The 14,234-nt window shown below is 43.8% G+C and overlaps 1 protein-coding gene and 1 long non-coding RNA gene across 2 annotated transcripts; one reads left to right on the forward strand and one right to left on the reverse strand.

The window, feature by feature from the left end:
• Positions 1-37: 37 nt before the first annotated feature.
• gabrr3a (gamma-aminobutyric acid type A receptor subunit rho3a) lies at positions 38-6,994 on the reverse strand. Its single transcript, XM_040182965.2, has 9 exons — positions 6,410-6,994; positions 5,799-5,911; positions 3,471-3,538; positions 3,152-3,375; positions 2,892-2,974; positions 2,127-2,264; positions 1,220-1,372; positions 776-969; positions 38-688 (listed from the first exon to the last, which is right to left on the reverse strand). The coding sequence occupies exons 1-9, from the start codon at positions 6,535-6,537 to the stop codon at positions 386-388; spliced, it is 1,404 nt and encodes a 467-aa protein (XP_040038899.1). The 5' UTR covers positions 6,538-6,994; the 3' UTR covers positions 38-385.
• Positions 6,995-7,547: 553 nt separating this feature from the next.
• LOC120822964 (uncharacterized) lies at positions 7,548-8,598 on the forward strand. Its single transcript, XR_005712759.2, has 2 exons — positions 7,548-8,093; positions 8,165-8,598. It is a non-coding gene; the product is annotated as an uncharacterized LOC120822964 (long non-coding RNA).
• Positions 8,599-14,234: the final 5,636 nt, after the last annotated feature.

Consider the following 14,234-nt stretch of genomic DNA (forward strand, 5'->3'; position numbering starts at 1 on the left):
ACGATAAATTCAGTAAAGTACACTTTGTCAGAAAACGTTTAGCAGGACACATGATCATTCATTTATTTTTCAAAACAATGTTAAGTATTTGTACAATTTGATAATCGAGTCTAATCAGTAACTACAATATATTATATATTACAGAATAAAACCTTTTCTCTTATAAAACCAGCAAAAACTCACGCAAACATCTGCAAAAATAAAAACCATTCAATTGTCTTATATTTTCACCAAAAACACAAGTAAACACTCCAGTGTGAAGACACAAGACGTCCATGTCCATCGTCAAACGTGAGTTCATGTCCCATCAGCTTGTTGGTGTTACACTGTTATGGTGAAAATAGCCAATAATGAATACTGTTTATTCTGCTGCACAGTTCCTGCACTACGCATACAAACTCCAGTAAATGATGTTGAAGAGCAGGTAAGCCATGGGAAAGATGACTCTGGAGTACGAGTCGATCATGTAGCTGTTGCTCATGATGAAGCTCAGGTGTTGCTTCACCGGGTTCTTGCGGCGCAGCCTGGTTCCCTCCGCGGGCCCGGATACGGTGGAGTTTCGAGACTGGCTGTTCCTCTCTGTGTTCGGGGTGCTGGCAACCTCCGTGAAGGACGTCATGTCGATGTCATTGTCATGGAAACAGCCATCGAAGGCCATCGCCTCAGTGGCATCGAAGGTGTTGGGGATCTGTGGAGCCGGAGGCAGAAGAGGAGGAGGTTATTCTCTGGTTCAAAAATGTTATTCTAGGCACAAAAAAAAGTGAGTGAGAATGACCTTTGCCCTCTTTAGCTTCTTCATCTCCTCCACTGTGGTGAAATAGTTGACAGCAGCGTACTCGATGACAGACAGGAAGACAAACAAGAAGCTTGCCCACAGGTAGATGTCTACAGCTTTGACGTAAGACACCTGCGGCATAGAGGCTGACACACCAGTGATGATGGTGGACATGGTCAGAACCGTGGTGATGCCTGGATACACAACACATCATGCATTCTATAAGGTCCTCTCACAAGTAACATCCATTGTTTGGATAAACATTGTCACTGAATTGCAATAAAATACCCAAATTTGAGGGGAAAGATGATCTTTGACAAAACGTCAAAGTAATCCTCTAAATATAACTAGACAAAATGACGCACATATTTTGGATGACAACTGTTACACTGTATCATTTTAATAAATCTCTCAACATGTATCACCGACACACGGTCTCAGTACCCAGAGAGACACGGGCTGGTACGGCCCTCCTGTCTATCCAGAAAGACACCCAGGACAGCATCACCATCAGCATGGTGGGGAAGTACGTCTGAAGCATGAAGAAGAAGATGTGCCTCCTGAGAAGGAAGTTAATGTAGAGCCGATTGTACCAGCCTGGACGAAAGAGAGATAGGTGAACAGAAAGTACAAACTCAGACGTGAAAATTAATATTACCTGGGGCAGATCGTTCTAGTTAAACAACAGGGTCTTAGCGTGAATGAGTCCACACAACAACATTTACTCTGAGAATATGAAATCACATTTCATCACATAATGCTAATAAAGCATTACACAGAATGAATGTGAAATCACATTTGAATACTGTAAATAAAAAGGCCCATGCTTTCCCTTTGGCTTCCGCTCATGATGCTAAGCTAGGCTAGTGGGAGCTTTATAGTGAGACAGGCATACATAGACATGTAAAGGCCGGTTTCTCAAAGCCGAGGATGCGCCCTTCAGCCGAGTTTTGCACTCCGAGATCCTTCAAAATTCCACTACGGTCTGAGTCCTCTTTTCAGAAGATTTTCAAGAATGCAGGTAATCCTCCGTGCTCATGATGCACCCACCAAGGAAGCAACCGTGACTTTGAGAAACACCCACCGTGTCTGTGAGAGCGACGGAAATAAGCATGAAAACGCTCAGACTGTGTCTTTAAAAAGGGAGAATTCAGGAAGTTTAGACTTTACTGATACTTTGTCACAGAGTTAATCAGAGTTGATTCATTGAGGTGGAAGAGCCCTGAAAAGGGACGTTATCATGTTCCACGCGATAGTTCAAGGCTTCGGTCATGGTTGTTCTCACTGACCAGGCAACCAGAAGGTGTGAAGGTAAATCAAATGTAGTCCTGCACACGGGAACCTCACGTACCAGTGCTGCTGTAGAAGGCGAGACCGAAGGAAGGCTGGAAATCTTCAACAAAAAACTGAGAGAGCACAATCTCGTCGGTCCTCAACGAATCGTTCCCGTTCTTCCAGTAGAGCATTAGGTCGTTTTCATTGTAAGCATCTTCAGGAGAGAGGAGAAAAGGGACACGTTGCCTCTCTGGAGACTCATGGATGATTTTCTCAGAGCAGAGGGGAGAGCGCACAGAAAGGGGCGTCCCGGCTCTCCTCTGAGATCACGATCCGTGGCTCCGGCCATGTAACAATTTAAGACAGACAGAGATGAAGAGATAAGCGGGCCAGAGAGACAAGAACACAGAGAAAGTAATCCCATCTATTGACAGTTTGGACCAAATTCCAGTTAAGAATAGAATGAAAGACAGAATCCCAAAGTAAATCCTGCACTAGAAGCAAAAGCAGACATTTATAAATGGTCAGAGATTGACTTTATTGAGGATTATGTTTTTTTTATTCCTTGCAAAAAGAAGATGGCCACGGCCACTGTGTGTGGAAGTATGAAAATGCACTTAGAGCTGTGCAGTGTGCGTGTGTGTGTGTATCTGGACATAGGTTAAATATGTAAGCTCTGCAGTATCAGCGGCGGTGCATTTAAACCACAAATCAGTGCATCACAGGTTGTGTAACATCTTTCCCAGGAAAACTACTAAGCCCATTAAGTGAAGCACATTCTGGTGCACTTTTTGCCACAAAATAAACACGCTTAAAAAGAGGACCGCAGTTTGCTACTTACAGCTCTCCAGCTCCAGGGAGCAATTCTGTGTGTCCAGAGGGAAACTGCTGAAGTCCATGGAGCAAAGCGCCGTCACAGTGATCCTGAAACACAGCTTACAGTTAAAGAAACACCAGCATGAGTCAGGCGATTCAGCGCAAGCAGTAAGCAGTAATCAAGCCGCTTACATTAATCTTAATCTTAGACGACCAGCCAGTAAGATGTCAAAAGAGGAGCTACTGATTATCAACAACTGAAAAAGAAACCCCTTTTTCTTTTACCTAACGCTGTAGAGGATATTGCCGTCAGGAAAAACCCTCAGCATGATGTTCTCCATGGTCGTGTCATGGATGAAAGAGCGCTTCGAGTGGACAAAGAACACATCAGGAACCCAAATCTTTTTCACCAGACGTGCGTCGAAGGTGCGACTCTTGTTGCTGCTGGAGGGGAAGGCCAGGCGGTCGTCCTGCCAGTAGTGCCTCAGGTACAAAGTCATGGTGAAGTCCTGGAAAAAATACAAAAAGAAACGCAACAACGACCTCAAACACGGCAGCTTTATAACGTCGGTGGACTATCTGCAGGAACCGCGGAGGCGCGTACCATGTTCACTTCAGATATGCTGTCGATGCTCTCCACCTGGACGTCGATGCCGACAGGAATAGCCGAACCTGCAAAAGATCAAAGGTTATGCTGGATCGGCTTTGAGGAACAATAGGATCAGACCCATCATGCATCATACATCTGCACATCTGCCAGAGATTATTAATGTGTAAATCCCATTACCGGGCTATAGGACGGGAACTACGTCGTTGGATGGAAGCCGGTCCCCTGACGTCATGCTGGTGGAGGTTAGAGTTGTTATTATATCTTTTTCTAATAACAATCAGTGTCGCTTCAACGTCACCTGGTGAGTTACACGCAGCAGACAGTTCTTACGTAACACCTCTGGCCTCATCTCATCCCAGCAATTACAAAACTTTTCTTTTTGTGGAGAAGCTTTAAGTAACAAAACCATATTGTTAAACATTTGGGTATTTCAGAGAATCTACAAATATATGTTTTAAGAATATATATTCAAATCTGCGAATATGTGACATTATGACACACTGCATTGGCCAAGGAGTATAAAAGGTGTACACAAGCCACAACGGCAAGGCTAAATGATAATGAATAAAGAAGAAATTCTAACTAATTTATGTATGTTTTGTATAAATGTGGGTATTTGGCATTTTATCTCTGTTGGTTTGGTGAACCACGTTGTTATTAGCTACTGGTTATTTATGAATACCCTTAATTAACTGTCCTAAACGCATTAAACATTACGATTACACAGACATAGTTAAAATGAACAGCCAATCAGCTCTTAGATCCGGTGAAAGGCTTTTCCCATCATGCCCTGTGTTCTGTAGCCTGTGGCCCTGCATGGGTACAACTATCGCTTGTGTAATCGTTACATCGGCAAAACATTCTCATTCGTTCTCATCCGTTTTCGCTCTTTATCTCTTTATCTGCCAAACTTCCAACTGGGGCTCGTCCCGGCATGAGCACCGACAAAAGGAATCACCGACACTCACGATTCTACCAGTGGACATTTTAATTCACTGCAGTGAAGCCGCTCTGGGAGAAAATGTACAAACGAGATCACAGCCAAGAGCCTGCGATGTTAACGAAGAGGTTCATCTTGGACTGAACCGCAGGACGAGCAGCAACAAACCCTCATGTCTGTTAAATAAACCAAATACCACCACATCACACTATTACATCTATGCATGTTGTCTATTTGGTCCTTGTTTAATCAAAAGGCTTGAGAATACTCGTCACGCATGATGTGTACTAAACATCCCGTCCTGGCGGTGCCATTATCTAATGAAGGAAAGCACTTAAAACCATCAGTCTACAATTACAGTGTAGTGAAATGGGAGGGATTATAACTGACAGGTAGGCCTGTTGATTTCTTCTTCACGCTACAGGATTGCAAACGTAGACTTGAGGGATACGAGGAGGAACGCAGTATGAAACAATCCCCAAAAGTGGGATTCTGTTACCAGGGTCCACTCTTCTACTCCGTTAACTGTCATTTAAAACAAAACGTGATGTTTGACGCCGGCATTAAAAGAGTTTGACAAAGCGTTAACAACAGAAAGTGGAGCTCATAGAGGTCGTACACCTACAAAAAGAAAACCATGTTGTACTCACACAGGAGCGTAGAAAATAAAGGGTTTTACAAAACATTTGATCCAACACACACACATTGCTCCTCGTGGTTTGCAAAGATGAAATGTACATATACAGAAGGTCTCAATTGGCCACAGGATTAATACCCCGTAATGGCTGCCTGTTGAGGTCATTACTTTTGTACAACAATGCATATTTAAATATTTTTAAAAAACTCACATGTTAAAAGAATGTTGCGACCTCTAAGACAAAATCAACAAACTGAGAAAACATCCACAGAAAGAATTAAGAAAACGTCTGAACTATTCGGTGATTCTGCAACCATTTGAAAGGGAACCGTTCATTTTAAATCCGAGGGAAATTAGAAAACGGGAAAGATTGATTTGTGCTTTGAGTATATACATATATATATATATATATATATATATATATACAGACAAAAATTAAACATTTCAGTTTGAGTGTTTGGAATATCCTCAAACATTGGGATTTTATTTTTACAGAATTAAGTACGCAGTTCAGATTATTTCATGTGTTCTACTGCCTGCAGTCATTGGCTCACACGTCAGACAATCTAGGTCACTGAGGGGTTTTTTGGAAGCGTAATACCAAACGACAGCACAGTGACCTATATTAACCTCACTTACATACCGGGAAAGCACATGTTTATTAAAACGACCAAAAAGAAGCAAAAGGAAGCACAAGCATATTACATAGAAATACCGTGACGGATGAATTGGGTTTGTGACTTACCTCCGAATCCTGGCCGCATTGCAAAGTCGTGGTCTTCAATCCGAAGCAGCTGCTCAGATTTAATAAGCAGAGACTTGGTGCTGTCCATCTTTTTCATCTTAAGATCCACTCGTCTGAGAAGCAAAGAGACCAAATAACAGCTCAACCTAGAAGCTCATCTCCATCTCCATGCTCCTCTTACAAACATAGACTAGCACTTGTAGTAGAACTAACATCGGGCCGAGGGAATTAGTGATGGTTAATTGGACTTTAGCACTGTCATGACAACCAACGGTCCTGGGGACATTAAAGTTCTTTCATTGATCTAACCGAGTAGAAAATGGGTCGGACGCCTCTTTTGTCTCCAGCTCTAAAAGTCCTGACTGTATTTACTGTCCTCCTAGAAATCCTCAACTGTCCCAATTCCTGAGCATTGCACTTTAATGATGTGTTGAACAATTGCTGGACATCATTTGATGGAACAGATTACACAAGAGATCTTGATGCACAGATCACCTGAACCTACCTTTCCATGTTCTAGCTACAAAAATCTCCGAAATCAAAAAAGCAACAGCAGAAGCTGCTCCAAATTTACAACAAAGTACCATCCGAGAATTCTGACGTTGGCTCACCCTCCATGCTTCAGCTTGGTGTTCTCTCCGTACTGCTCCTTGTGCCTCCTCTTGTTCGCATAGTGGCTGCTGACGGGCCACAACCAGGCCAGGCACACCAGTCTGAAGGCCAGGAGGGCCACTCTCATGGTTAGGCCGGGGCTCTGGAAAGACCAGAGGAACCAAAACGTTCCTCCCACTGCGTCAGTGTCTCGCCGGGAGAATGGCCACAGCTGTCCTCGTCCTCTACTGGCACGTCCATGTCCCAGCGGCACTCATTGTGCACCACGCACGCACGCACGCACCCGGCTACTTGTGCATCATCCAGATGTTTTCATGTCCTCTGACATGGTAAACCTCAGTCGGTGCTTAGCTCCAAGTGCAAAGGCATCGTGCTGGCTGAGTTTGCTTCTCTGCGTTCCGTCCCTCTGCTCACGTCCCGGGACAACGAGGCGTTTGCTCCGAGTCCCCGCCGTCCCCACCCTCTGATTTACGTAAAACCAAATATCAATTTATTCCTATAATGACAAAGGAATACCATTAATTCCTCTCTAATCTTCTTATCTTCGGTTGGTGAAATCTTTCAGTAACCTACAAACTGGAGGCAGCGGAGGGAGGGGGAGAGGGATGATACAACCGGGCAGCTTCATCATCATCATCATCATCATCATCATGCCGAGCAGATAAAAATAAAAAGCCCCCAGCTTACTTTTTATACATTGCAGGCTATTCCCTCAAGTTGCTAATTATAGTGGTGGGATTATTACACAACGAACATACAGTTAGTTACCCTGTGTCACTCATGACAACAAAGGGGGAACCACCAAGGTAGATTTATGAATTTATAAATAAATGAAAAAATGTGCTGGGTTAAGAGAATTGTGTTAATTGCATTAAATCTATGAATAAACAAAAGGCTTAATGAGAGAGAGAGAAACTTCAGAGCCAATAAAGAAATCAAAGCACAGACGCTGCTGTAGGGACGTGCTATTTAATCTGGGATTACAGTTGATTGAGGACAGACATGAGCAATGCCATCTTGAAGAATCATGCACGTGGGCCTTGGCTCTCTTGCACATGTGACCAGCAGCTGCACGGTCACGTGTGGCAGTGATGTCCCCTCGGTCTCCTCTAGAGGTCAGCGTCCACCAGAATGTGCATGGAAATGGGAGGTGCCTTTGCGTTCACGGAGAGCGTAATTTATGCGGCATACCATGTGTCTGAACATTATAGCGTTGTCGCAGGCCAGGCGAGCACTACTGAAATTGAAATCACTAATACCTTCACGTCCGTCCATTTTCGTGCAGGGTCACGTGTGATTTTAACTTTAACGTGTGACTTCGGTTAATTCTAGCCGGCGATGTATTGAAGCTCAATAAATCAAGATGGAGTTGTAGGTTGCTAAATGTGGCAGTATGCAGTGATTGGTCTTAATAACTTTCAGCTGGGTCTGGATCACAGCCAATCGCCGCATGACATGAAGGCGGCTTCAGAGCACCTGGCGTCTTTCACGCTGCGCCGCAGCAACTGTATTCGCGCCCACGTTGTCCGCCTAGTGCTGATTTAAGTTCCTTTTGTGTCCCAGACGTTCACTGGTATGGCTGCGTACTAATCTCCACCTGATGCACTCAATGTCCACGCTGGTAATCCTCGTGGTAGCGTCGATCCCTCCGACCCACGCTGATTGTCTGAAGCGTCCTGACCGGTATGTAGCGCAGCGGCTTTAGTTCCCTCCTCCAGCCACAGTGAGGCTCTAATGTCTGTTTTCCTCTGCAGGGCAAAGGATCCTTGAGCATCAGCTCTGCACCCGCTAACCTGCCAGAGACCACTGCTGCTTTGCCTTTTGCCCAAACGGCTTTGCTTTACCGTGTTAAACTAACCCTGTTCGGGTTTGATTTGCTTTGCCTTTTGGCCAAGTTGCTTGTCTTGGTTAAAGTAACCCTGCTTCTTTGCCTTTTGGCTAAACTGCTTTTCTTTGTTGGTTAAAGTAACCCCATTTAGGTCTGCCTTGCTTTTAGCTGTATTTAACCTGTTTGGGTTTGCTTTGTTTTGGCCTCCTAACTGGGTCAAGACACATTTTAACTGTACGGGAGACCGGCCTTACTCATTTGTTTGGATCCTTTTATTTGTAGTTTTCTTTATTTTGTGATTTTGTTTAAGCAGTTTGTCGGTGTTTTATTCGTATTTTTGGTTAAATGTAATTATTTTTTCAGTTTTGGTTTAGTTTTTTATTTGAAACCTGTTGCTCTCGTCTTCTTCCCCCCCCCCCCCTTCAGGTGCTGAGTCTGCGGTGGCGGATTGGTGTCCCAGGTGGTGGTGTCCGTTATGTTTAGCATGTTTGAGTTGCTTCACTTAGTTTCACCGTCCATCAAGTCTCTGCCCTGATTGGTTCCCCCGTTGCTTGTTCCAGAGTGAAGAGGTTTTTACACCGTTAATTTAATAAAATTACATTGTGTTTTAAATTTTAAATGTCTCATTTGCGACGAACCTGAGTGCCTCCCCTTAGTTTTTTTTGGAAGATTTAAAACGATTCCCTGGCTGAAATTCCCAGGGTGGCGTTGTCTGGTGAACTTAAAATATTGAATTGCCTTCAACCATCCATCACGCCTCGTGTCGCTACATAAACGTTCAAACTTTAGCAAGTTCATTAGGTAACGGTGTCATTTCATGTAAACTAGATTTCTGTAGGTTTTTACTGAAAGGTTGTTTGCACTTTGTCCAGATACCAAAACCGGTCTTTTTATTACATTAACAGGATAAACACATCTTTTTAGATGAACCTATGTTAATTTCTTATCAACTTGAAGTCTTTTTCTTGATGTGCACTAATTTCTATAACATTAGTTTGACAGAGTTTAGTGTTGGCAAACTATTTCAGTAGAGGTGTTGTGCGATGAAGCGTTCAGCAGGCGGCTGGTTAAAGTTTCACCCAACGCGATAATTAGTCACGTTTTAATTAGTGTTGGAAAGGGTGTAAAGTGGAATCACACACTTCAATGCACACCACCGTGCTTTCGCACATATGCATAAAAAATACTGTTACGGGATTCGGCACCGGGCGGCAGACATGGCGGATACACACGCTCTCCTGATCCTGTTGCTAATTTTTTGGGAGAAATTGTTGCTGACAAACTCAAAAGGTATTGTAATTATTTGTCACACTTTCTCGCTTTTCACAGACGGGTGATTTATTCACATGCAAATGGAACTTATGAGATGCATTAAAATGCTCCTTTTGAAACTTGTAAGAAATAGACAAACTATTTTCATTGACTTTAGTGTCGTTACCAATGCACCGTAAGATTAATCAATATGTCAGGGATGCATTTAAAGCTCAGAAGTCCTTGTAAATTTGGTTATGTGCTGAACGACGGCTTTAGAAAAAATATTTGGTTGATTTTTCCAAAGCAGCAGTAAACGGTGTCAGTGAGTCGTCCAGCTGTGACAGCTGCACACGTTGAGAATGTCGCTGACAAACAAATTAATCTATTTTAGTGGAATAAGCTCAGATGTTTGTCACACATTAAAACACAGGACTGAGGTTCCTCCCGTGTGAATTTTCACATCAAAGACACAAATGTTTTTGTCACTGCAGCAGATGTGTGTCTGATCTCAAATTAAATATATATATAATATCTACTGACAGCACGGTCAGTGCAGCAGCGGTTCTTAATCTGGATATTATGTTCTCAGATTTCACATATACAGTAAAAGTTGATGTTCTAAAGGGTGTCTGAAGTCTGTTCAGACCACATACTCTTGATCATCGCAGACCCAAAACATCACCGGTGTGGCTGTAAATGGTTAGAAATTGGCCTGAAAAGAATGCGTAACCATTTAAGAAATGTGGGAAGTGAGTGGTTTTTGCAGTGTTCTGCTGGTGTGTCCGTCTCTGTAAAGCGTCTTTGGGTTGATAAGCGCTATAAAAAAAAAACTAAAGTATTATTATTGAAGACAAAGTATGAAACACAAAACATGCAACATGCATGTTTTAAAATATAGGTGTTGACTAATACATTCAACAGTAATGATAGTAGTACCTGAACAGGTGGAGAGACACAACAATACTTACATTTTCATCATTACAATTTTCTATTCTCTAATGAAAGCACAAACAGTGCTGTGCTCTTGAACTCTGGCTCAAGCTCTTCCATCTCAAAGTCCTGTTACCAGATGCCAACGTCACCTGCATCATCCCCGACGACTGCATCCTGCCCTGCAGCTTCCGGCCCACAGGCACCGTGGTGATCCACTGGTACAAGCAGCAGATCCCCGTTCACAGCTACTACTACAACAAGGACCAGTTTGGACTCCAGAACAAGCACTTCAGTGGAAGGACCGGCTTGTTCAACTCCCACATCCCCGACGGCAATGCCTCCCTGCTGCTGAGGAGGGTCAAAGTTCAAGACAAGGGCCGCTACAAGTGTTACACGAGCACGCGGAAGGGCAACCAGGAGATCTTTATCAACCTGGAGGTGAAAGGTCAGTGCAACATGACGGCATTGCATTTGAAGCATACCATTTTTTTACCCCACCATTACATGTTTAGTCTAAAACCGACGAATTCCGTCCTGATGAAGTTTTAAGTGGTCAAGCGTCTCCTTTCATAAATTACCCTCAAGGACGTGACAACGAGGTGGAATATTCTGCACTCTGTTTTCCACTGCTGGGCAGCCGAAAGGCTCCTGAACGCTTTCTTCCTGCAGCAGACAGTTGCTATTTATAGTTTATCGTCATCTTATCATACGGAGAAGTGTCTGTTATTCAGTTTGTTGTCAAGAGTTTTGCTCATATGATTGTTCTGCCACAATGAAAGAAGGCTAAATAATAAGATGTGTGCATTAATGAAGAGCTTTAAATACTTACACGGGACCAATGCCAAAAGATATCCACTCAATTTGGTGTGTGGAAGCGTAACCTGGACACCAAGTCAACAGTGCCGTTTTTCACTAACACATTATCTGCTTTCCCTTTAGCTCTCATCCAGTCGGTGATCATGGAGATGAGTGATGAGCAGGTGACCTGCTCCTCTCATAACATCTACCCCGTCCCTCAGGTGACATGGGCCACGGATCCCCCCTGTGACCAGGAAGCTTTGGAAAATTCAACCATTAAAACCACAGACCACAAGGGTCTGCTCACTGTCGAAAGCACGCTGAGGATTCTGGGTAATCTCTCCAACTACACCTACATCTGCTCTTTCATAGCGGCTGACAGGACCCAGGTGTGGACTGCTTCTCGGAAAAACCAAGGTGCACTTTTTGGTTATAACATGTTGTATTTTCGACAGACGGGATGATTTCAAATGGGTGGACACAATGTGTGCGTGATATCTTTCAGAGGACATAACACAGGAGGAAGGCCGTGCACTGTCCGTCCCCTGCATCGCCCCACAAAGTCTCCACAACTTCTCCCTCATCTGGACCTTCACCGTGGCCTCCGAGCCCGCAGTTATCTTGAGATATGAAACAAAAACCAGACACACCTTTAACCTGTGGGAGGGACAAGCTGAACTGGACCAGAACCTGCTTCTCCTGGGCGACGGATCTCTCCTGCTTCACAAGCCCGACATTGAGGAGCATTCCGGGACATATACGTGCATCCTATCAGGCCTGCAGAGCAGACACATCGTGCAAACCAAAGTAAACATCACCGTTGCATCAATAAGTGAGTATCAGAGTGTTTTGTTGTGCCGACTCCAAATCGTGACGGATGTTAGAAACATCTCGCTGAAAGAAAATGTGGCATGTTTGCTTTGCAGGTGTGGACGAGCAGAGGGGTCAGAGGTCATGGTGGAGCACGGCTGCTTCTGCAGCTTTTTTCCTGTTTACCATCACTGTAGCTCTCCCACGGTGTGCAAGGGAAAGAGGTAAGTAAGATATTCACACCTTAAGATATTTAAGTCTTTGTGATTTTAAAGGGATGAACGGTAAATGCACGCAGTTGTAGCTGAGACATCCTTTATGATTCGAAATTAAAATAATTTAGTCGTCCGAATGACATCATAAAATTGAAAAAGCACAAAACGTCACCACTTCGCTGGGATTGTTAGAATTTATAATTAAGCTGCAACTGGAAGCAGGGCAGGTCTTATTTGGAGTTTGTTTCTGATTGCATAATCAAAATGTACAGAAAAGATTCAGAGGTGATGGTGAGTGTCTTGTAGAAACTGCAAACTGGAAGAAAATGTTATTTGAAATGGGTGCGGCCTTCATTGAAGAGTGTGTTGGACCAAATATTCCCAAAATATTAGTGTTTTGAGCCCAGTTAGCAGTGAAAATGTTAAGTGCTTTTTAAAAGGCCACGTAGTTGGCGCCAAATTTCAATAAACTGACGAAGCATTGCAATAAAACCAACAATTAAACAAATCTCGGGAAGCAATGACATTCCAAAGGCAACAGCTCAGCTTAGGTTCAAAATCCACACAATGACAATTGAACAAAAGCATAATGTAACAACACGTGCGACATCTCTGTGTCACGGCGTTTTCAATTTCTCGCTTTTGATTTTCTCTTGCTGTCACAGCGCCGGAGACCAGAAGTGCCTCGCACAGATTCAACGGGGCAGGTTTGGTTGAAGTCGGCCTTCGCAAACATCCAAACACGGCCGCTTCATCCGCAATTGGACGACGCGGAGCGGAATGCAACGGACTACAGCTGCAGCGTGTCGCCCGGCAGGAAGTGGCCGACACCACGCCAAACGCGGTGGAGGGATCCAGCGAGGCTTTGCCACCAGGTCGTGGGATGGAACATGAAGGAACTCCACCTGTGGAGGGGAAGCACGCGCTGCTGTCCAGTAGTCGAGAGGGGGATGGGTTTGGGAACATTGAGCAAATATCAGGAACATCAAGAGAATAAAATCTTCTGGCCATAAATGAGGGCAGAACGGTGTATAAACTACCTCTAACAAACAGACCCTTCCAGGTCCAAAGGGATTCTGTGACATGTATGAAGAGCACGTGCTTTGTCCTCTTTTAGCATCAGTTTAGTGGTAAACAGTGAACAATTGTTACATTTAAGCTTGTTTTTCTTCCTTCAAAATAAAATAAACGTTCTGTTCATTACTCATAATTGGCAATCTTTCTATCTGAAGGTTAACATTAAGGCTCATGATGAAACAGAGGTAACAAAATATGCTGCTTTTCAGAACGCACAAATATGTTTTTTCCTCCCACTAACTTCAGCTGTTATCTTTTGGAAAGCAGTTGACCCAAACCCTCAAACATCCTGTTTTGCGGTTTCAAGTGTACCTAACAAGCCGACTTTCAAATTAAATCAAATTTTGCAATTGAGATAAAGCCAGCAGATAGCTGGGACGTGGGTTACGTTTGCTAAAGGCCGACATCCTGTTCATTTTCTTCATGGAAATAAACTGTGGATACAACCATTAAAAACTGGGACTCCACAAACAGGCTTTTGGCATTTTGTCATGGGTGGGCACAGGAACTGTGTGTGGTGGATGTTTGAGATTAATTGATTCATTTTTTTTTTTAAGTTTAGATCGGACAAAACAAAGTGCGGCATGAGTGGATGAGGTAAAAGTTTGAACGTGCCCAACATCTCCGCATCCTAAAACTCTGGCTTCTCGTGATCGAGTGAGACGCCTGACGTCTGAGCTGTGACTCAGACCTTCCGACAATTACCAGATCGGATCGCACATCCACTCGCACAATCTGACACCGCTCTTTTTTTCCCCCCTTCTCCCTCCTCCCTTATTTTTCCGCTGCCCTCAGTCCAAATCCCCTGATTCAGTCTGCACACGGTTTCATTGCAGTTAGAAAAAACGCACACGCATGAAGCCGTGTGCGGATGATAGTGGTGTAGTCGCTCTAGAAAACTACTTTGGA

This window comes from Gasterosteus aculeatus, chromosome 7, assembly GCF_964276395.1.
Source record: "Gasterosteus aculeatus chromosome 7, fGasAcu3.hap1.1, whole genome shotgun sequence".
NCBI lineage: Eukaryota > Metazoa > Chordata > Actinopteri > Perciformes > Gasterosteidae > Gasterosteus > Gasterosteus aculeatus.